Source organism: Hemisphaericaspora subhashii (genome assembly GCF_019202705.1).
Source record: "Hemisphaericaspora subhashii strain CBS 10753 chromosome Unknown scaffold26, whole genome shotgun sequence".
NCBI lineage: Eukaryota > Fungi > Ascomycota > Pichiomycetes > Serinales > Debaryomycetaceae > Hemisphaericaspora > Hemisphaericaspora subhashii.
The window spans coordinates 122,365-142,842 of NW_026057341.1; the positions used below are offsets into that span (position 1 = coordinate 122,365).

The 20,478-nt window shown below is 32.4% G+C and overlaps 8 protein-coding genes across 8 annotated transcripts; 6 read left to right on the forward strand and 2 right to left on the reverse strand. All coding sequences in view use genetic code 12, as the record gives it.

Moving 5' to 3' along the window:
• Positions 1 to 569: 569 nt before the first annotated feature.
• J8A68_004027 (uncharacterized protein) lies at positions 570 to 1,553 on the forward strand (the record flags this gene model as incomplete). Its single annotated transcript, XM_049407943.1, has 1 exon — positions 570 to 1,553. One exon carries the CDS (start codon positions 570 to 572, stop codon positions 1,551 to 1,553), a length of 984 nt encoding a protein of 327 aa, XP_049262729.1.
• Positions 1,554 to 1,608: 55 nt separating this feature from the next.
• On the reverse strand, positions 1,609 to 2,622 carry J8A68_004028 (uncharacterized protein; the record flags this gene model as incomplete). Its single annotated transcript, XM_049407944.1, has 1 exon — positions 1,609 to 2,622. The coding sequence occupies one exon, from the start codon at positions 2,620 to 2,622 to the stop codon at positions 1,609 to 1,611; it is 1,014 nt and encodes a 337-aa protein (XP_049262730.1).
• Positions 2,623 to 3,296: 674 nt separating this feature from the next.
• On the forward strand, positions 3,297 to 4,964 carry J8A68_004029 (uncharacterized protein; the record flags this gene model as incomplete). Its single annotated transcript, XM_049407945.1, has 1 exon — positions 3,297 to 4,964. The coding sequence occupies one exon, from the start codon at positions 3,297 to 3,299 to the stop codon at positions 4,962 to 4,964; it is 1,668 nt and encodes a 555-aa protein (XP_049262731.1).
• An 892-nt stretch (positions 4,965 to 5,856) lies between these two features.
• Positions 5,857 to 7,293, forward strand: J8A68_004030 (ubiquitin-conjugating protein; the record flags this gene model as incomplete). Its single annotated transcript, XM_049407946.1, has 1 exon — positions 5,857 to 7,293. One exon carries the CDS (start codon positions 5,857 to 5,859, stop codon positions 7,291 to 7,293), a length of 1,437 nt encoding a protein of 478 aa, XP_049262732.1.
• Positions 7,294 to 7,472: 179 nt separating this feature from the next.
• Positions 7,473 to 9,323, reverse strand: SUC1 (transcription factor; the record flags this gene model as incomplete). Its single annotated transcript, XM_049407947.1, has 1 exon — positions 7,473 to 9,323. The coding sequence occupies one exon, from the start codon at positions 9,321 to 9,323 to the stop codon at positions 7,473 to 7,475; it is 1,851 nt and encodes a 616-aa protein (XP_049262733.1).
• Positions 9,324 to 9,804: 481 nt separating this feature from the next.
• On the forward strand, positions 9,805 to 11,337 carry UGA33 (Uga33p; the record flags this gene model as incomplete). Its single annotated transcript, XM_049407948.1, has 1 exon — positions 9,805 to 11,337. The coding sequence occupies one exon, from the start codon at positions 9,805 to 9,807 to the stop codon at positions 11,335 to 11,337; it is 1,533 nt and encodes a 510-aa protein (XP_049262734.1).
• A 999-nt stretch (positions 11,338 to 12,336) lies between these two features.
• Positions 12,337 to 13,491, forward strand: IFE1 (putative dehydrogenase; the record flags this gene model as incomplete). The annotated part of the gene is made up of 1 exon (XM_049407949.1): positions 12,337 to 13,491. The coding sequence occupies one exon, from the start codon at positions 12,337 to 12,339 to the stop codon at positions 13,489 to 13,491; it is 1,155 nt and encodes a 384-aa protein (XP_049262735.1).
• A 730-nt stretch (positions 13,492 to 14,221) lies between these two features.
• On the forward strand, positions 14,222 to 15,747 carry J8A68_004034 (lipase family protein; the record flags this gene model as incomplete). The annotated part of the gene is made up of 2 exons (XM_049407950.1): positions 14,222 to 14,233; positions 14,449 to 15,747. The coding sequence occupies 2 exons, from the start codon at positions 14,222 to 14,224 to the stop codon at positions 15,745 to 15,747; spliced, it is 1,311 nt and encodes a 436-aa protein (XP_049262736.1).
• Positions 15,748 to 20,478: the final 4,731 nt, after the last annotated feature.

Consider the following 20,478-nt stretch of genomic DNA (forward strand, 5'->3'; position numbering starts at 1 on the left):
CTTTAAATTTTTGGTTAGTAACAATTCATTTGTAATGGCTTTTCATCAATTTGATTTAATTTAACTTATGTTTTTAGTTCAGCGTAGATCTTGGTGTAATTGTTTTGTGTATTCTCATATGAAATCGAATATAGGCGAAACGTTATCATCTTATAAAAATTAAAAGTTAAACTATCAAAATGACTTTTTAATATTGGTTAAAACATACAATTTGAGTAATTTGATTTTTGGTTAACAGGAAGAAGAAGAGAAGATATACTTAAGGGATGAGGGAATTGAAAAATCTTTTTCATTACTTCCCTCTCACACTAACCAAACAAAAAACAAGAACCGACAATTTTATTTTTTTCTTCTGTGAGATTTTAATTTACCCGGATTTTGCAGCTAATCTAATAGATTGCAAAAACCCTACTAATAAACCTTAACTATATATATTAAATTATTCATTTCCAATGCATTTATTCACAAGAGATTGGATTATAACAATTAAAAACCTTCAATTATCAGGCCTAACCACAATCTCCTACACATTTGATTTCATATTTTATTCAACAATATTAATATTATCCATGACATTAGGTACAATTATCCCGCCCATATTTCATGAATTTCTGTTATTTGATTTATCATTGCGATATGCCTATAGGACAGAAGCCCAGGCGGCTATACCTATGCCCCTATTGGTTTTCATATCTGGAGGGATACCCATTTTACAATTTGGGTTCTTTTCGATATTTTCACCTAGGACATTTGCAATTAGAAGAAGAATTTGGGATTTTATTTCCGGGTTGATATGTTTATTAGGGGCAATGGCAACACAATTAATGGCAACTTGTATTTTGAAGAATATTACTGGATTGCCGAGACCTGATTTGATATCTAGATGTGATCCAATTGGACCAGCTATACCGCCTGTTGATCCAATGGTGTTAAGTACGGTGGCAATATGTACTCAACCTGATTGGAATTTGGTAATGGAAGGATTTCGATCATTCCCCAGTGGACATCTGTCGGCGGTATTTTGTGCCATGACTATAACGTCATTAAATATTGCGGCAAGATTACATACATTTGATAATCGACATAATTCATTCAAGGTATTCCTAACCATTGCTCCAATAATGTTGGCATGTTTTGTTGCTGCTTCAAGAGTGAGTGATAATCGACATTTTTTGAGAGATATTATTGCTGGGTCATTAATTGGGGTATATGTTGGTAGTTTCTTTTATTGGCAATATTTCCCCCAAGTTGGCAATTTAAGAAATTATGGTCGAGCTTATCCACCTAGAAGAATTGGAATTCATAATTTTTTTAATAATGTTGGGGGATTTTGGAAAATTGATAATGATCCATTAAGGGGTGGTGCTGATCAAGAAAGAGTATTGGATGGTCAAGATAATTCATATCTTGAGAAATTAACTCAAGAATATTTAAGTAATCATCCGGCAATACAAGATTTTTTTAATGATGAAAGACAACCTCCTACTATGGCAGATAATATCGTTTTAGTAAATTTGCTAAATGAAATAGTCACTGATCCAATAGATCTATGAAAAATGCCAAATTGTATAAATAGATATATAAATATTATGTAAAAATAAATAAATTCTATACGATTTTCCTAGCTCTATGTCTTGCATTTTTAATTTTATCACCTGCAGAATCTACTTCTTCATTAAATCTATCCAACATAAGATTTTGTTCTTCTACTTCATTATGAATTAATTCACCCATGTTTCTCTGTCTAGCGATCAAATGTCTAAGTTGTTCCACTTCTTGATCTTGCTGTTTATGGATTTGAATTTGTTGTTGTAATAGCTCTTGATTGGATAATGGAAGGGTTTCTTTGGTTTCTTTGGTTTCTTTGGGAAGATCAGGAGGTGGTGGGGTTGCTCCTAATACCCTTTTCGCCTGTCTGAATCCACCTGGCATGTTGTCACTTGCATGGGATTGTTGATATAATTGACTATTTAAGATGGTTTCCAAAGTTGTTTGAAGTTGATTTATTAAGGATGTTCGTTTTTGTTTTTCATCATTCGATAATGATAATTGAGAACGTGATTTTAAAAGGTTCTGGAGTATTGGTTGATAAGTGGTATTTATTTTTTGTTTTATTTTTATCTTTTCTTGAATTGATGATGGATATTGACAATCTTGTATATCTTGTTTAAGACTTCTATAAACTTGAAGCCAACTATCAGATGTTGATACATCCATATTTAGAAATGAAGGACCATCATTATCGTCATTCTTGAAAATATCATTATTAAACTTAAAATTAATAGGTAATTGTAAAAACTCCAACACAATCTTTTCATTTTGTAATGATCTATCTTTAATTATATTATTTAATAATTTGGTCAATTCAACTTTTCGTTCTTCAATAATTGAATTCTTATTATTTAACCAATTGATTCTTTTAGCAGGTAAACTATAGGGGAAATCTTTAACATTTATTCCTAAATTATCACATAAATTACTTATAAATTGTTCAAAATCAGAATATCTCTTTTTCACAATAAATGATCGAAGTGGCAATTTGATATGAATTTGATAATAAGTTGCACCTCCTATTTCAATATCATTTGGAATGGAAATTACGTCTTTCAGTGATGTGGTCATCTTGTGTTTGTTGTACGCGTAGGGGTGGAGTAGCAATGGAAGATAATCCTACGTGTTTTGTTTTATTTATTCTTGTTGATTAAAGTGAAGTTGTAAATTTCTTAAGTAAAATGTAAGATGGTTTAAAAATTGTTGTTCGTGTGAAGAAGATAAAAATCTTAGGAACCCCTCCAGTTATTTCTTTCGGCCGAGACAAATCCCCCAATTAGGAAATGCTGCAAATTTCAACTTCACGATTAGTACCACCAAATAGATTGAAGAAACGGATCAATTAGGTCTCCTTATAACTATGGAAGAAACCATAAATAAAGTGTATAGGTTCCCCTTAGTGTCTATTTCTTGTTGGATAAGATTTTTTTAACTATCAATTTGGGGTCTAATTTTCAAACAAGAAACACGTCTTATTGGATCATGTGATAGAAGAGACTGATAGGCTTAGAATAGTTTCAAAATTCAAAGACGTAATTAACCATTCCTTCGTCCTTTCAGGAAGCTCTCTATCTGGATTTGGCTCTAATACAAAGTAAGTGGTTAATGATTCAATTGAAAATTTATATAAGATTGCTAAAGCAATTTTATCTCGACCAGATAAAACCCTTAAACCATCAAAAAAAAAAGGCTCTTCTCTCTCCACACTTTTTTACTTAATTCCTTCTTTATCAACTACAGAAATCATGTCAACATATCAATCGACAGGTAATTCAGAACCAGAGCCAGAGCAGCATCCACCAATAGCTAACAGTCAGACAAATACACCTAAAAAGAATACAAATAGACAACCAGCCCCACCAGTCTCCCAAATCAATGATTCATCAAGTACATCCGAAGAACAATTAGAACAACAACCATTATTAGACCCCGATGATCCCCAAGTCTCTCCATTAAACCTCCCCCATATCCAACGACTTAAATTATTTATAAGAATATTGGTATATATCAATCTATTCCTATTATTAATCTTGGTCATTAGTGAATTCTTTTCGATTCCCTGGTTTAACAATAGAGGGAAATCATTTTTAGAAATTGATTTAATATTGATTTGTTTATTAATTAATTCGATACATAATTTATTCTTTATAATTCCGGCTTATTATGAAAGAATTATGGGTATTGTGATTGCGATATTTTTGGTGGTTGATTTGGTGGTGGTTATGGCAGTGCCGGCGATGAGACAGAGATTGGGTGGGTTGGGGGCGGTGTTGATTGGTTGGACATGTTTTAATTCATTCATAAATTCGATGGTTGATTATTGGGTTCAGGAAGCAAGAAATTCTCAAGAGATTAGATTTACTGGTAGAATTGAAAAGAGAAGAACCGTTGGAGAATTGATGATTATGAGTTTGAAAGTATTGATTGAAATATTTATACTTTGGATTATTTGGTGTATTAGTTTAACTATTTTATTGAGTAGTTTTGATACTCATGAAAAACCTTGGGGTGATTTAGTACCTGTGAATAATAATCGATTCAGGATCCATTTAGCTTGTTTTGGAGATGTATATGACAGCAATGCAACACAACCAATTGTATTGGTTGATGGAGGACAATTGAGTTCAAGTGAAGTTTTCCAAGAATGGATTGAAGAATTATATCATTTAAATAAATTAGAAAGATATTGTGTTTATGATAGACCAGGATATGGATTTTCCGATAGTGCACCACCACCTAGTTCAATTGGAATAATTAATGATTATTTAATGGAAGCTTTGGAATCACAAGGGATTGAAGGTCCGTTTTCAATGGTGGGGTTTGATATTGGTGGATTATATGTTAGGAATTTTGCTAGTAGATATAAACATAAGATTCATTCTATTTTGTTTGTTGATAGTTGGCATACTGATTTATTGAAGAAATGGCCATTTAGTGGAGGACATAGAAAGAATGAAGATTTGTCGGTATTTAAAGGTTCATTGGAAGTTATGGATAATTTGACTGGGTTTAAACTTTGGGTACGTGGATTTATATCACCATTAGGATTGGTTGCAAATATTCATTGGTTTTTCCATCCTATGAAATATTCCAGTAAAAGTAGAATATTTGGTAGTGATTTTATATATCAATCAAGATATATTAGAGCAAGATGTCAAGAACAATTACTATCTGGGATATTATCATATAATGAAGTTATAAAATCTGATATTAATGGTATTACTGTTGTTGTTGTTTCTAGTGATTATATGATTAAAACATCATTAAATTGGGGTAAATGGCAAAGAGAAATAAGTATATTAAGTGATAAGACTAGTGAATGGATAATAAGTAAAGATACTAGTCATTATATTTGGAAGAGTAATAATGGTAAGAAACAATTACAAGATGTTTTACTAAGATTAATAGATTGATTGTTTAACGCGTTTTAGTTAAGTGTAAGAAAAATAACAATAAGAAAAAAAGATTAATTTTATTTTTAGCCAGCCTTGTACTTATATACACTTTGACGATTTATAATTCCAATTCAATGGTTGCCATGGGCTGATTAGATCAATTTACAGTGTTCCATTACGTGTATATAATATATGTATATATATATAATTCAAATTATTATAGGAATAGTAATTATATAGGGACAGTAGATTAGGAGTGTAACATTATATTACACAAATTTGCAGTTAATTCTAAACGATTTTCAAACCATCAACACACCACAACCCTACACACAGTACACACTACACACACTATAATTTATATAACCTCTCTGAGTGAGTGACAAAAGAAAAAATAAAATAAGAATAAAATAAAAAAAAAGAAAAGATTTGGGCGTCAAATTTTTATTACAATTTTTATATAATTACTACTAGTCGTTCCTATCACTATTACTATTGGAAGAGTGTATTATTTATTCATTTTAATATCTACCAGCTCATTTCTTAACAATTTAACAAAACCACATATAAAAATTTTAAATTCCCAACTTTGCTTTTCTTTTGCAAAACAACAACAACCAACTCACACAAGTTATTTATAGATACCACTAGTAGTGTGATTAGCATCATCCAATATTATATAAAGTTTACTAAAACATCATAAAAATTGGAGACAGATTGTGGAAATAAAAATACTATCGTCATTTATATCATCATACAAACTTACCATTTACTATCATCGTCATACACTCATCATTAAAATTAATTTAATATTTTATTATTTTTATTTAACTTATAATTTAATAACAATAATTTAGCATTTACTACAACCACATATACACTAATACATACTAATCATTAGCAATAGATAATGCCAGAAACAACATCTCCAACAACAACAATGATTAAAGGTCCTACTACTGCCCAAACAATACCAAATGTATCAAGAAAAATATCTTCATCCTCATCTCCTCAATCTACGACTACTTCGTCTATCCCTCCATCAGCATCTGCTTCAGCATCAAACTCTCCTACTCAAGAATTAGATCATCCTGTTGCATTACTTTCAACTTCAACGAAACAACAATCATCAGATCAATCTAATAATGGATCAGCATCTGATAATCATTCCCCACCTCTGCATCCACAACAACAAAGAAGATCATCATTTGGACTAAACTTCTTAAGTGGTTTTAGTATGCGTGGTGCTAGTGGTTCTCATCAAATAAATAATACTAATCCATCTACAACTACATCAACTGATTCAGCTAATCATCTTGGCTTAATGTCAAATAGTCCAACTATTGCCAATTTGAATGATTATCTGCATGATGAGATTTTACATAATAATGGAGAAGCTGCTGCTTCTGCGGGTGTTGCTACTCAAAATCTAGAAGCATGTCAAGAAGAAGGTGAAAATCAAACAACACCAATCCAGGCACAACCATCGTCATCAGCAGACCAACCTCTTCCAATAAATGAAACAACTGATATAGAAGCTGAAGCATCATCCCCACAACCAGAAGCAACAGAATTATCAAGTGATGAAAAAAATAATGGAATGGATAAAGATGGGTTTTATTCAGTTAGATTAACTCCATTAATTGATCATTCATCAACTTCTTCAGGACTTTATTTCTCTCCCATAATTAGAAAAATCAAACCTGATTCTACCATTTCAGTAGGTAGATATACTGAAAAGAATAAAGCTGCTGCTCATGCTCCCCAGGGATCTTCTGCCCCTATTGTATTCAAAAGTAAAGTTGTTTCAAGAACTCATGCATTATTTCAATGTAATGAAGATGGTCAATGGTTTTTAAAAGATTGTAAATCTTCCTCGGGGACTTTTTTGAATCATATTCGATTATCTCCTGCATCTCAAGAATCTACATTAATGCCTTTGATTGATGGAGATATAATTCAATTAGGTATGGATTATCGTGGGGGCACGGAAGAAGTTTATCGATGTGTTAAAATGAGATGTGAATTTAATAAAAGTTGGCAAAGAAAAGTCAATCAATTTAATTTAGAAATTCATAAAAAATTAAAACATTTACATTTAAATGATTCAGCGGAAGCAGGGGTTGATGGGGTTACAAATAAACTACGTCTAGGTGAGGAATTAACTGAATGTGCTATTTGTTTAATGAAGATTGAACCTTGTCAAGCATTATTTATAAGTCCTTGTTCTCATTCTTGGCATTATAAATGTATTCGTCCATTAATTACCAAAAGTTATCCTCAATTTTATTGTCCAAATTGTAGGACAATGTGTGATTTGGAAACTGATTTAGATGAGGATGATTAAAGAGAGAAAGAAAGGTTTCGCTGGTCGGAATTGATGTGTACAAATACTACAATTTGTCTATGTATTTTTTAAATAAGTTTGTTCTTTATTGATTGATTGATTCAGGGTGTGTGTTTTCTATCCCCTTTTTTAGTGTAAGTAATAATAGATTATTTTTATATTGGAAAGTTTGCTACGATCTATGGATACCATTGACTATATAAATCATCTATATTTGCGTATTGTGAAGTTGCAGGTCCCTGTCCAGATACATGGACAGGTGTAGGTCCTGCTCCTGGTCCTGGTGCTGATCCAGAAGTCAGTGTTGTCCCAGGCACAGGTGTAGATCCAACTGCTGGACTCATACAAAATGCCATTGTCATTTGTGTAAATGGAGATATTCCATTATTAGTATTATTATTCTTTCCATTCCCGTCTTGGTTAACACTTGAAGATTCTGAACAATCATCACTTGAAAGTTCAGAAATATGTCCACCTCCACCACCATCCGTAAAATTCGGCATTTCAATTGCAGGAGATGGAGAATGTAAATTTTGACTATTTATTAAAGCATTCAAAATCTTCATATAATCATGTAAATGAGATGTGACAATTTCATTCTCCAATCTTGACATTAATGTCACCATTCCTTGTAAATAAGCAACCCCACTATAATCTTTACTTAAACTCATTGAATCGATTAAACTATCAATAATTGCCAGTAGTTTAACACATACCCCAGGTCCATTTGATTCAAATGAATCAATTGGTAATTCTTTCGTTTCTTCCAAAAAATCCCGGGCAATTATCATGGGGAAACATCTTGATAAACTGATTTCATATTCATCTAATAAGTTATTTTTCTTGGTTATATCCCATGCTAATGCTTTCATCCAATATTTACTCAAGGTGATATTTAATTTTTGAATATTGGGGGCATCATCCATTATTCGAATGTTTTGTAATTGTTCATGAACATTCACGAGCCATGATGATGAATGGAAGGTTGTTGTTGGCATCATCATAGAGTTAGGTTCTCCCATGTTTGATTTCAAGGCAATAAATCGATCAAAGAATGTTCGATCAGGGATGGCAAAGATTTTAACCAATTCTCGAAATCCACTAATTAATACAGAATATTCTTCATCATTTAAAGAAGGTAATGGAATTGTAGGTTCAAGTATTACGGGAATACTATCTTCAATACAAACATATCTTTCAGTCACCAATAATAAATAATAAACTTTCTTCATTCTATGAACTTCTGCTGGTGATTTATTAATAAAACTTGCGGGATTATGTAATCCTAATATTTGAGCAATTGATATTGATTCACGTAAATGAATTATCGCCTTGGTTTTCCCCCCAATTGTATTTACATAATATGCATATAAGAAGAAACAAGTCAAACAAGTTTCTAAACTTGGATTTGACCGATAATCAAATTCATCTCTTGCCCTAAAGCATTCCTGAGCAAAATCAAGATTTTGAACTTGTTCTGGCAAATAAAATAAATGAAAATTTGATTTTAGGAATCTGACTTGATTTATTGTTGCTGCTGATAAAGCACAACTTAATGAATATGTTGATAATGTTTCTGAATCACAGTCTGATGTTGGTGATTTATTCATTAGGATTGAAACCAATTGGGCTACTGATATAACTGGCCATACTCCATAATACCAAGTTTGATAGATTTGTAAACATGGTAATAAACTTTCAACTGGAATCTTAAACTCAAATCCATCAGTGGTAGGATTTACAAGAATAGGCGACCGAATAGGAGTTGGAGTTGAAGTTGATGATATTCTTGATACTTGTGATATAGCATCTCTTGTTTTTTGATGAATATTTTTGGGTCCACATTTCTTTCTAACTCGATTATTTGTACATGGGAGATTATGTTTTATACATCTTGAACAAGGGGTTTGTAGATCACAACGTACTTTACGTACACTACAACTATCGCAAGGTCGAGAATATTTAGAACGGACTTTTTTGGTGGTTGAACTGGTACTAGTGGTATTGGGACTAGATGATCTGGAATCCATTTGTTATGTAGTGGGCTTAGGGAGGTGGGGGGGAAGTAGCTTGTTTTGAAAATGACAAAAAAAGAGAGAATCAAATCTCAAACCTTCAAATTCGTCCTTCGTTGACTCATTCCCCTTCTATTGTATTATATATTAATCCACCCGCCCACCATCGGAACAATTAAGCTTCGATGGAAAAAGAGAAAAAATGGAGAATGGGAACAATACATAAAAAATATTTAAACTTTAAAAAAAATATTTTGAAGTGGGGGAGAAAATTTGGAGGATTCAAAAATGGAAAAAGCCAATCACTAAAAAAAGATTAAATCGGAAAAACTTAACGAAATTTTAATTAACTATTTGATACGGCATTTCTTTCCTTAGACCGCCTATACTAAATAGAATACAAAGAGACTCCCGTTAATCCTAGTTGAACTTGTAAAGTGGAGAAACAGAAAACCCCTCAACAACCAACAACCAACTACTCTATGAGTCATGTAATATGAGTAAGAAAAGAACAAGATCTAAAACTGGTTGTTTAATTTGTAGACAACGAAAGAAGAAATGTGATGAACGACATCCTATTTGTACCTTCTGTGATGTGAGAGGTTTAGATTGTCAATGGGATATTAAAATATTGGATCTAACTACATTTCAAAACAATAAAGTAACAAAACCAAAACAACGGAAACATGAGATGATATTACAATTTCCTGATGAATTAGACATTGCTTTTGCATCTCCTGCAACTGAAGGGATTGTTGATACGGCGACTTCATCACCTGTGTTATTCAATACTACCATTATTGATAATTTATCGTCTCCATTGTTTTTATTCTTAGATCCTAAAGGGTTGGAATATATAAGTTATTTTGAAAATAGTGTTGCTGATTCATTATCTATTAGTCCAAAATCTCATAATTATTTTAAGAAGACATTTTTTACATTGGCATTTACAAGTGAAGCAATTCTGAATCTTTTGGCTGCATGGGGAGCATTATTTCATAAAAATGCTGATAATGAAGATGTTGAACGATATTTACAAATTGCCAAGAGGTCCTTAATTAAACCAAACAAGAATAATAATAATAATAATAATAAATTTGATTATTTCATTATGATGGCATATTATTTAATATCAATTGGTATTAGAGTTAATTCAGGTGATACATCCCAATGGTATGAATTATTTCATAATTGTGAAATATTGATGAGACAATATGGAGGTTTACAAAAATTTATTAAAGATTTTGAATATTCTGAAGATTGTAAATTCTTTTTAGCAACTTTTCAATTTCGTGATATAATGTCAAGTGAATCATTGAAAAGAGGGACTATTTGTACCATTAATAATTATAATAATTTGTTTGGCGGGAATGATGATAATTATGGATTGGATCCATATCAAGGATGTTGTCAATCGATTATAATAGTTTTAGGTGAGATTATGAATACTTATGTTGAATTGAAGCGGGAAAGAATGGAGATAATCGAGAAATTAGATAAAGATATTGATGTGACAGAACAGAGGCTAAAACATTTTGAGAAAGTTAATAGAAGCATTAATGATTTATTAACAAAAGTGGATGATTGTATTCCATTTGGTCAACTACAAGAATTGGATGAAGATGAACGGGAATTACAATTAGAATTATTTGAATTGAATAGAATTACCTGTAAGATGTATTTATTATTATACATTAAACAAACACAACCTACATCTACTGAGATTCAAATATTATTATTAAAGGCATTACAATTAATGGATGATTTAATTATCAAAAAGAAGAACAATGTTGTTAATTGTCTTAATATGGCATTATTAATTTGTGGAATCTCAAGTAGTAATAAATTTGATAGAAATAATGTTAGAATGAAATTTAATCAAGTTTATTCCAATAATTTTAAAGTTGGAAATATCAAACGAATTTGGGATATAGTGGAAGAATCATGGATCCGAAATTCTTCTGGGAAAATATGTATTGATTGGTTAGATATATGTCATGATTTCGGTTGGAAGATCTCGATGGGATAATGCGGTGTCGCACATTGTTTCCTTATTTGGAATAATAAGTCATTGAAAAAATCATTAGATCTGGTTTTAGCTACAAAGAACAGAGTGCAAAGTCTGAAAAAGAAATCATTTGAATTTCAAAGTAAGCAATTCTAACGGATGAATAGCGAGAGAACCCTGTCAATTCGTGACATTAAAATTTATTAGGCGTTTGTTACAGCCTCCAGCCGTGTGTACTTTCGCGTCAAAGTGTGACATATCCAGATGATCCATTTTACTGTGATGGGATGGAATGATTTAAATTTTGTGATTATTTTTTAATGCACGGAATTGTGACTTTTTTTTGGGCTTTGTTGTTGAAAAATTGGAACAAGAACCCGGAAGCTATAACGATATATCTTGGCAAGATACACGAACAGGGGTCATGCAATCTATATCTTGGCAACGGTACATAGCAATTTATCAAGGTAGTCTGTGGATTGCACTGTTATGAAGTGATTAGATTCGATAGGATACTAACTGGATAATTTGAACACTCGAAGTAATTTTACCGAGGTATATGTACGTATGTACTTCAGGGAACAATAGGAAGAACTTATTTTATAGAAATTCTGTTAAAAAATAAATTAGAATCCATCTACACATTAATTGTTAAAAAATAATAGAAATATTTAGTCCTTATAGAGAGAAGAGAAAAGAGAACAAGCAATGCCCCCCCAAGAGATCATCATCATTAATTTCATTTTTATCAAACTAAATCCCTTATGTAATTTAACCAATCAATTTTTTTTTTCTTAATAGTATAATTAATTAATTATTTTATATTTTTAATTTTAAAGTTTAGATTTCGTGGGATTAAAATTTTAATTTAAATAATTTAAATATAAAGGTTAACTTCTCCTTGTTATTCTTATTAAATTGAATCTCCACGTTTTTTTCCAATTTTACTTATTTCTAAATTTATTAATAGATTTCAAATTAACCAACAATACAAGCAATACAAATAATACAGAATACAAAATGAAAGCAATTGTTTATCATGATAGAGGAGATATTCGATTCCATGATGATTTCCCTGAACCTCAAATTATACGTCCTGATGATGTTAAAATTAAAATTCATTATTGTGGAATTTGTGGATCTGATTTAAAAGAATTTACTGATGGTCCAATCTTTTTCAGTAAAAAGGGTACTAATAATGAAGTATCAAATTTGCCTTATCCTCAATGTATGGGTCATGAAATAAGTGGAGAAATTATTGAAATTGGTCTGGAAGTTACCACAGTCAAGAAAGGTGATAAAGTAGTGGTTGAAGTTACAGGTACTTGTTTTGATAGATATAGATTCCCCGAATCACCAAATTTTGATAAACCAAAATGTCCAAGTTGTACAGCTGGTCATTATAATGCATGTGATTATTTAGGATTAACTGGTTTAGGTTTTACAAATGGTGGATTATCAGAATATTTAGTTACTGCAGCATCTAAAGTTATTAAATTTGATGAAAATATCATCCCTACTGATGTTGCTGCTTTAGTTCAACCAATTGCTGTTAGTTGGCATGCAGTTCGTGTTTCAAGATTTCAAGAGGGGCAAAGTGCTTTAATCTTGGGTGGGGGGCCCATTGGTTTAACTACCATATTTGCATTAAAAGGTCATAAAGTTGGTCATATTGTTCTTAGTGAACCAGCATTAGCAAGAAGAAAATTGGCACAAACTTTAGGGGTAGAAGTATTTGACCCTACTGGTAAATCAGTTGATCAATGTGTTTCAGAATTAAAAGCAATGTCTCCAAATGGTCATGGTTTCAATTATTCTTATGATTGTTCAGGGGTTCCAGCAACTTTTGAAACTGGATTACGTACGTTGAATATTAGAGGTTGTGCCACTAATGTAGCTGTTTGGGCTCATAAATCAATTCCATATTTCCCAATGGAAACTACTTTTACGGAAAAAATCGTTACTGGATCTATATGTTTTGTTAAAGAAGATTTTGAAGAAGCTTTAGCAGCAATTGAATCAGGACTTATTCCAGTTTCTGAATTAAAAACATTAATTACTTCTGTTGTTAAATTAGAAGATGGAGTTGAAAAAGGATTTAAAGAATTAATTCATAATAAAGAAAAACATATAAAAATCTTATTTACTCCAAGAAATGATGTGGTAACGGAATAGAACAAACATTGACATGAGAGAGACAATATAGACTAACTCTAAATATTTATGATGTAACAATATACATTGAGGTTATCTCCCTAAGATAAAAGTTTATACTATGCATTAAGACTATTCTTTAAGGAATCCAAGTTAGATAGAATTGGTTTCCTCTTTTTTTCTATCTTGTGATAGAACAACGTAGGAGGCCATCATAAGATTCCACGTTCATTAATCTTTAGAAGACACGTACACGCATTCCAGTTTATACTCTTCTCTACTTAGGATGGTAAATGACTTTGTGTCTTAATCATTGCAGCAAACGATTTTTTTCTGGTTGCGAATTATTGTTGGCGAAAAAAAAAAATCAATCACCAAAATTTGCATAGTAATTCTCTCAGTTGGATAGAGACTTCTCGTTGAAATATTGCCAACCACAGAGCATCGCCTATAGCAAAACGAGCGATGTTTTTTTTTGAGAACTCGAGAATTTCTATGACATTGCTCTAACAGATTCGCAACTGCTCATGCTGGGATGAGAATCACCTTAGCTTGGACCCTGGTTAGGTAGGTACCATACGACATCTCAGGGCATGCGTGACACTTTTTATATCATTTGCAATTGACTACAAGGGGTTGTCAACCCGTCACCTTGGTCTATAAGTTTTTATTTTGACATGTGAATGACTTCAAAAAGGACCCTCGTTGTATCCTACGTTCTTCTTTGACATATTCGGTCTAAAATACAACAATGGAATTAGACGTTGAATGATGGACGTTTAGACGTTTACTAATTTCTCATTTTAAGAGATCCATTATATAAATAATTCTATAATGGCTAGCCTTATATTGTTTTAAACATATAAATGAATTTTAATATACAAATTTTCTCAAGGATTTTAAATGTTGCAACTCGTATACTACTTCTTCTTAATATCCAGCTTCTTGATCACCCAAGCGACAGGATCAACACTAAAGCCCCCATCAAAAGATGACTTCTATCTTCCCCCAAAAGGATACGAGACTTCAAAACCAGGTGACATCCTAAAAATCAGACTGCCTCCCAGCAAACTAGCCAGCAATTATATTCCCATCCACATCAAACAAGCCTGGCAAATCCTAATCAGATCCGAAGATTCATTCGGCAATCCAAACACAATCGTCACCACAATCATCCAACCCCACAATGCCGACCCAAAGAAAGTCATTTCATATCAAACATATGAAGATTCGGCAAATATTGATTGTTCACCATCATATGGATTTCTATTCGGGTCATCATTTGCAACGGTGGCAACACAGACGGATATGACGCTTATGGTTATGGCTTTACAACGGGGGTATTATGTCGTGAGTCCAGATTATGAAGGACCGAAATCGACATTCACGGTAGGTAGACAATCTGGACAAGCAGTACTTAATTCAATTCGGGCCGCTTTGAAATCGGGTGCATTCACGGGGATAGATAAGGATGCAAAAGTGGCAATGTGGGGATATTCTGGTGGGTCATTGGCTTCATCATGGGCAGCTTCATTACAGCCAGAATATGCTCCTGATTTGGGTGATGCCTTGATTGGGGTGGCATTAGGGGGGTTTGTGACTAATATTACCGCGACTGCAGAAGCGACTGATGGGACTATATTTGCGGGATTGATAGCTAATGCATTGGCTGGACTTGCGAATGAATATCCGGATTTCAAGGATAGGATATATAAATTGGCTAATCCTATGCATATATTACCCTTGTCATATGGTGATAAATATTTTTTGGTTCCTTCTGTGATGAATTATATCGGTAGTCGATTTTTCAAAGGTCTATGGTCGGTATTTCCTCAAGGATTTGGTGTATTGAATGACGCTATTATTGGAAAAGTAGTTAAAGACAATTCTTTGATCTATTTGGCCGAAGATCTCATGCCCAGAATTCCCATTTTTGTCTATCATGGAAGTTTGGACCTGATTGTTCCAATCGTGGGTGCAAAAGGGATTTATGACATCTGGTGTCAGAACAATATAAATTCATTTGAATTTGCTGAGGATGCAACTACTGGCCATCTTGCTGAAACTATTGTAGGTGCACCTGCTGCTTGGACTTGGATTGAACAACGATTTGATGGGATCGAGCCAGTTAGAGGGTGTTCTCATGTGGTAAGGGTTTCAAATTTCTTATATCCTGGGGTTGAATCTGCGACATTGCAATATTTCAAGGGGTTGTTTGATACTTTTATCCATAGTCCACTTGGACCATATGATAAAGCATCTACCAAATCGAATTGAACATAATTTTCTAGTTTAGATTTTAGTTTTAGGGCGTTTTCTATTAATTACTTGGGATCTTGTAATTATTTCTTCTTACGATATAATTTTAATGGCAGTTATTTATATTTTGCTCCCCAAGAACATTGTAAAGATGAATAAATTTAATGAATTCTTTCAAATAATGACATGTTGCTAATTTCTAGACTATCGCAATAAATGTGACTTTCTAACGTTCATTTTAATTCACGATATATCAAACAAATCAATAGTTATAAGATCATTAAACGGGTTTTGTTCCATGATAAATTGGGAGTTATTGGAATAGATTAATTAATGGATATGACAGCTTTCTTTGGTTTGTAGATTGGGAGTGAAACTGAAGATTAAATTTGTTTCTTTGAGGGACTTCCGTTTGTTGGATTCAATGTCGCACTTAATGTCGTCCTTGGATTAATACATCTTTGCAACACCCCTAAATTTTGAATAAACATTACAACGATCAACTAAGTTTCATAGTGGTAGCGTAGGCGGGGACAATCCTATTTGAGAATATTATCTCTCTAATTCCGTGTCAAATCGTCGTATATTGCTTCATCTTTGTCTTTGTAAAAAATGAGAAGCATTTATTTTTCATTGGCTGCAAACGATTTCTTGCCTATGCACGGCAATGAATGTTGGTTAAAAGTAGATACATAATGGAACCATTATGAACGACAATCAAAGAGTTGTGTATTTGAATGGTACACTCGATATTTAATAGCAATGTAAGATTTTAATTATATTTAAATGTGAAGAATAACTGTTTTCCAGTAACTGAATAAATTTGGGTGAATTTTTGGCAATTTTCTTGAGATAAGTCAATTTCAATTAAATTTGAAAAATATTAAGATTGAACACCTTGTATGACTACGACAGTAAAGGTAGATGCCTTATTATCTATACCGATGCTTTCATTTGGAAAAATATTAATAATTGTGGTGAATATTGCGTTGTAAATACATAAGAATATGGATAAATATTTTTTGGGAAAAGTCATCACATGATAAAAGCGTGATATACACCTGACAAACACGTGAGTCCATTGTTCCCCTTTCAAATACGTGGATTTCTTAGTTCAAAGGAAATCAAAATGTAAAAATTTATTTTTCACTAAGTCTTTGTTTTGGATCCCATCACCATCATTTACATCTATTTCACATCACCAATTAATTAGCAAAACTACTACAATTGAATGCATAGGCAGTTGACTCATTAACTCCTCAATATGCAATAAATCGGGTGCTTAGACTTCTTCTGAATCAATGAGAGACCCGGTTTAAAATGAAGTTTCCATGTCCCATGGTAGATCCAACAATTGACATAGAAAGAACAATAATGAAATCATCTGCTAGTTGAAAGGCTTTCCCCATCCCATAACAGCTAGAGAGAAAGTCGTTCTATTTTCGCAGAACAAATAACAACAACTAACAGATAAAGAAAGCTATTGATATAACTTTCATGTTCATTGTTTATTTCAGAAATAGAAATACATACACTGATCATATAACTCTGACTTCCCATTTCCAGAGTCATAGTATGAACTTGCTATCCACTTATTTGGATTCGTTTCATAATTCCTACGATTTCCATATAGAAATTAAATTATTTGGCAGCTGATTACAATTAATCCAAAAGAAACAAAGTAAATGCTTTGGGATATTAATGATGTTTAGCTTTATGCGTGAGAGCTTCATGAATTATTCAAGTAGCCAAATTAATAGCACAAGGATTTCTAAATCGGAATCAATAATGCCATTTTTGAAGATTAAAGGATGGCTCTGCTAAAAGATTGACAAATCAGCTTTCAGTCTTTGACGAAATGAAAAGTCTTAGTGGAAAAAAACTTTTGTCTTTAAGAAATTTCATCTTGAAAATTTTCTCAAAGAAAAGAATAAGACCCTTCAATACATCAACTACCACAAATTCAATCTATCTATTAGACAACGACACCGGATCGAATATTTGATAAAGATTTTTGTTTATTGAATAGACTAATTGTCATTATTCAAGTCAATGGTTCCAATTCCATTCATCTTTGTCCAACTCATTATTGTAGTCTGGTTTGAAGATTTTTCCAATCAAACGAGTCACTAATCAAAAATATTACTACCTTCTTAACATGATATCTACACTAGGTTCAATCTTCAAATACAAGTTCTTTCTTGACATTCCATAAAACATCTAAAAAGATTGACTTCGTGACAATGAACGAAAGAAATTAAAGCTGTCATGTTGTTTCATGGCATTAGAGAATATTACAATTCCCATTGAAGTATGTCACATGATGAAGATCAAATGAAGGAAGATCAAATTTAGAGGGATCTGCATTTTTGTAACGATTTTTAAAAGATCTTTTGACATGTTAGAATGATTAAAACTTAACTGCATTGAGTCCCTAGTGAATTCAAACCAGATACGTCCTTCAGAATAGTATACATGTCCTTTAGACACACGCACCTCAAATCCCCAACATTTTCCTTTTAGAGGATTCAAGAGCTCCAGGTAAGCAAGCTATTTCAGATCTCAGCACTGTTCAAATTGCATCGGCATTGCGTAAATTGAATATCTCATTCGGTGGTCAACACAGTACTGCCTTTAGATATATGAATTGTGATCTCTTGTGAAGTGATATCTTAGACTGATATGTTTCATCCGTCATTCATCGACGGTCCAAACATATACGTATAAGATCATTTTATAACGGACCACAATTCATTTCATTGACAATTGCTAAGTTGACATCGAGGCAAATTCCATAATTTAGTTCTTCACTTCCAAAAGGTGAAGTACTGCTCTGACCCCAATTGAAGATATTGACATAAACTGGGATATTATCTTCAGCGAAAGCAGCAACAATAAAGCAGTAGTTTAATTAATTGCCATAGACTTTCAAGCATTCCGCAACGAAGTTTTGAGACGATCAACAAATGTTTGTTTAATTGCAAATAAGACTTCAAAAAAGGCCAGCTATCCACTTATTATAATAAAATTGTGTCCAGCTGCTTATAAATTTAATTTTGGCAATGTAAACTGGGTTCCATGTAATATTGAATCAGATTACATGGAAACCAAATTACGTTTCAAAGTTAAATGGCAGTTCATATCCTCAATTCAGAAAAGTGCAAGCAAGTCTCATTTAAATGTACTAAACTCATTGAGTATTTGGCTCCAATTTGGCTTATTAATTAAACACTCATTTTGTATAGATTTTATCAAATAGGTAACTACAAACCAGAGAGAAATTCGTCTTATTTTAACAACCGCAAAAGTTGTCCCAAACTTGTCGCAGAGCCGCCAACAATGAATCATACTAATTTTCATCTTTCCAATAGATTTCATTCTATCCCAGCAGGAACAGCATGTTAATGTCTCAAATCAGAAACTCTCCCACGGTGGCCAATTATTATGTCTTTTATCCGAATGGACATTTAAACAGTTCCTCAACAAAAGAAGGCTTCCATTTGGCAGGGCCGATCTCCAACCTTGTCATCCAGTGACAGATAATAAGGGAAGAATGAAAACAAAACAAAGCATTTATGAACTTCCTTGTGTTGGACAACGCTTAATATTTTAGAACCAAGCTATTTATTCTCCCAAGTCAGAGGGGGAAATTGTATCATCCCGCCAACCATAGTCTTCAATTTTATGAAACCTCAGTTTTGGTTTTGGTTTGTTTATTGAAGTTCCGCCAAACACAAACCTATCTAAAACCCAAATTAAAGCTCGATAAAATTGAAGGTTGGTTCAAGTTTTCAAAATCGAATGGTAATTGTTTGAATGATTAATGGATGATTTATATTCCCAGTAGTTTAACCTTAGTAAATCAAATTAAAAAATGTTGCTTATTTCATTTGCTAGGGAAGCTTACATTATATTAAAAGTCATCAATTACAGTAGCCATATTTGCGATTTCATTTATAGTTCATTGATATTTCTTTAGATTAACATCTCTGTTGCTAATTGTTGTCCAAAGAGAAATAATTCAATTAAGTGGACGGATGGTAGTAGTCCATCTATACGTTAATAGACTAGCTTTGAATGAAATGTACAATTATTCATTGGTTTCTTTAGTCAGCAATGATCCTTCAATAAATTTCTGTGATTGCAAATGGATTACAGTTTGGATTTAAGTTGATTCATTATTTGATAAGCAAAAAAACTCAACAATTTTCTTATTTATTAATTTGTAATGGTGGGGAGATTTAATTTTAAATTTTTTTTTTTCTTTCTCCATTTCAAATAAATTATTAAATTATAAATAGATTAAAATTATCTTTGACTTTTTAATTTTTTTTTTATTCTTCTTCTTTTAAATCAACTGATTTTTGATCAATTTTCAACAACCACTCATTATTAAGGATATTGTTCCAATAGCTTCAGCGAATCCTCATTTGTTTTGAGAACTCAGCAATACAAGATAGCCACCGTCATTCGGGGAATTCATTTCCTCGATTTGACACAATTTGCTCATTCTATGATCAGATGATGGTCATTGTGCTGGGAGATTCTTGCCCATCCTTTCCAAGACCAAGGTCTTGATGTCTGCTTTAGTTCGATCTTTCAGGGTAAATGATTAATAGTGTTGACTTGAGCAATGTGTTAATTATTGGTACAGTGGCCAACTATTATGAGATAGCTGGCTGGAATCGCCCATTTTATAGAATGGGTAATTCGTACTTAGAGACCTTAGGAAGACGACTGAAACTGGAA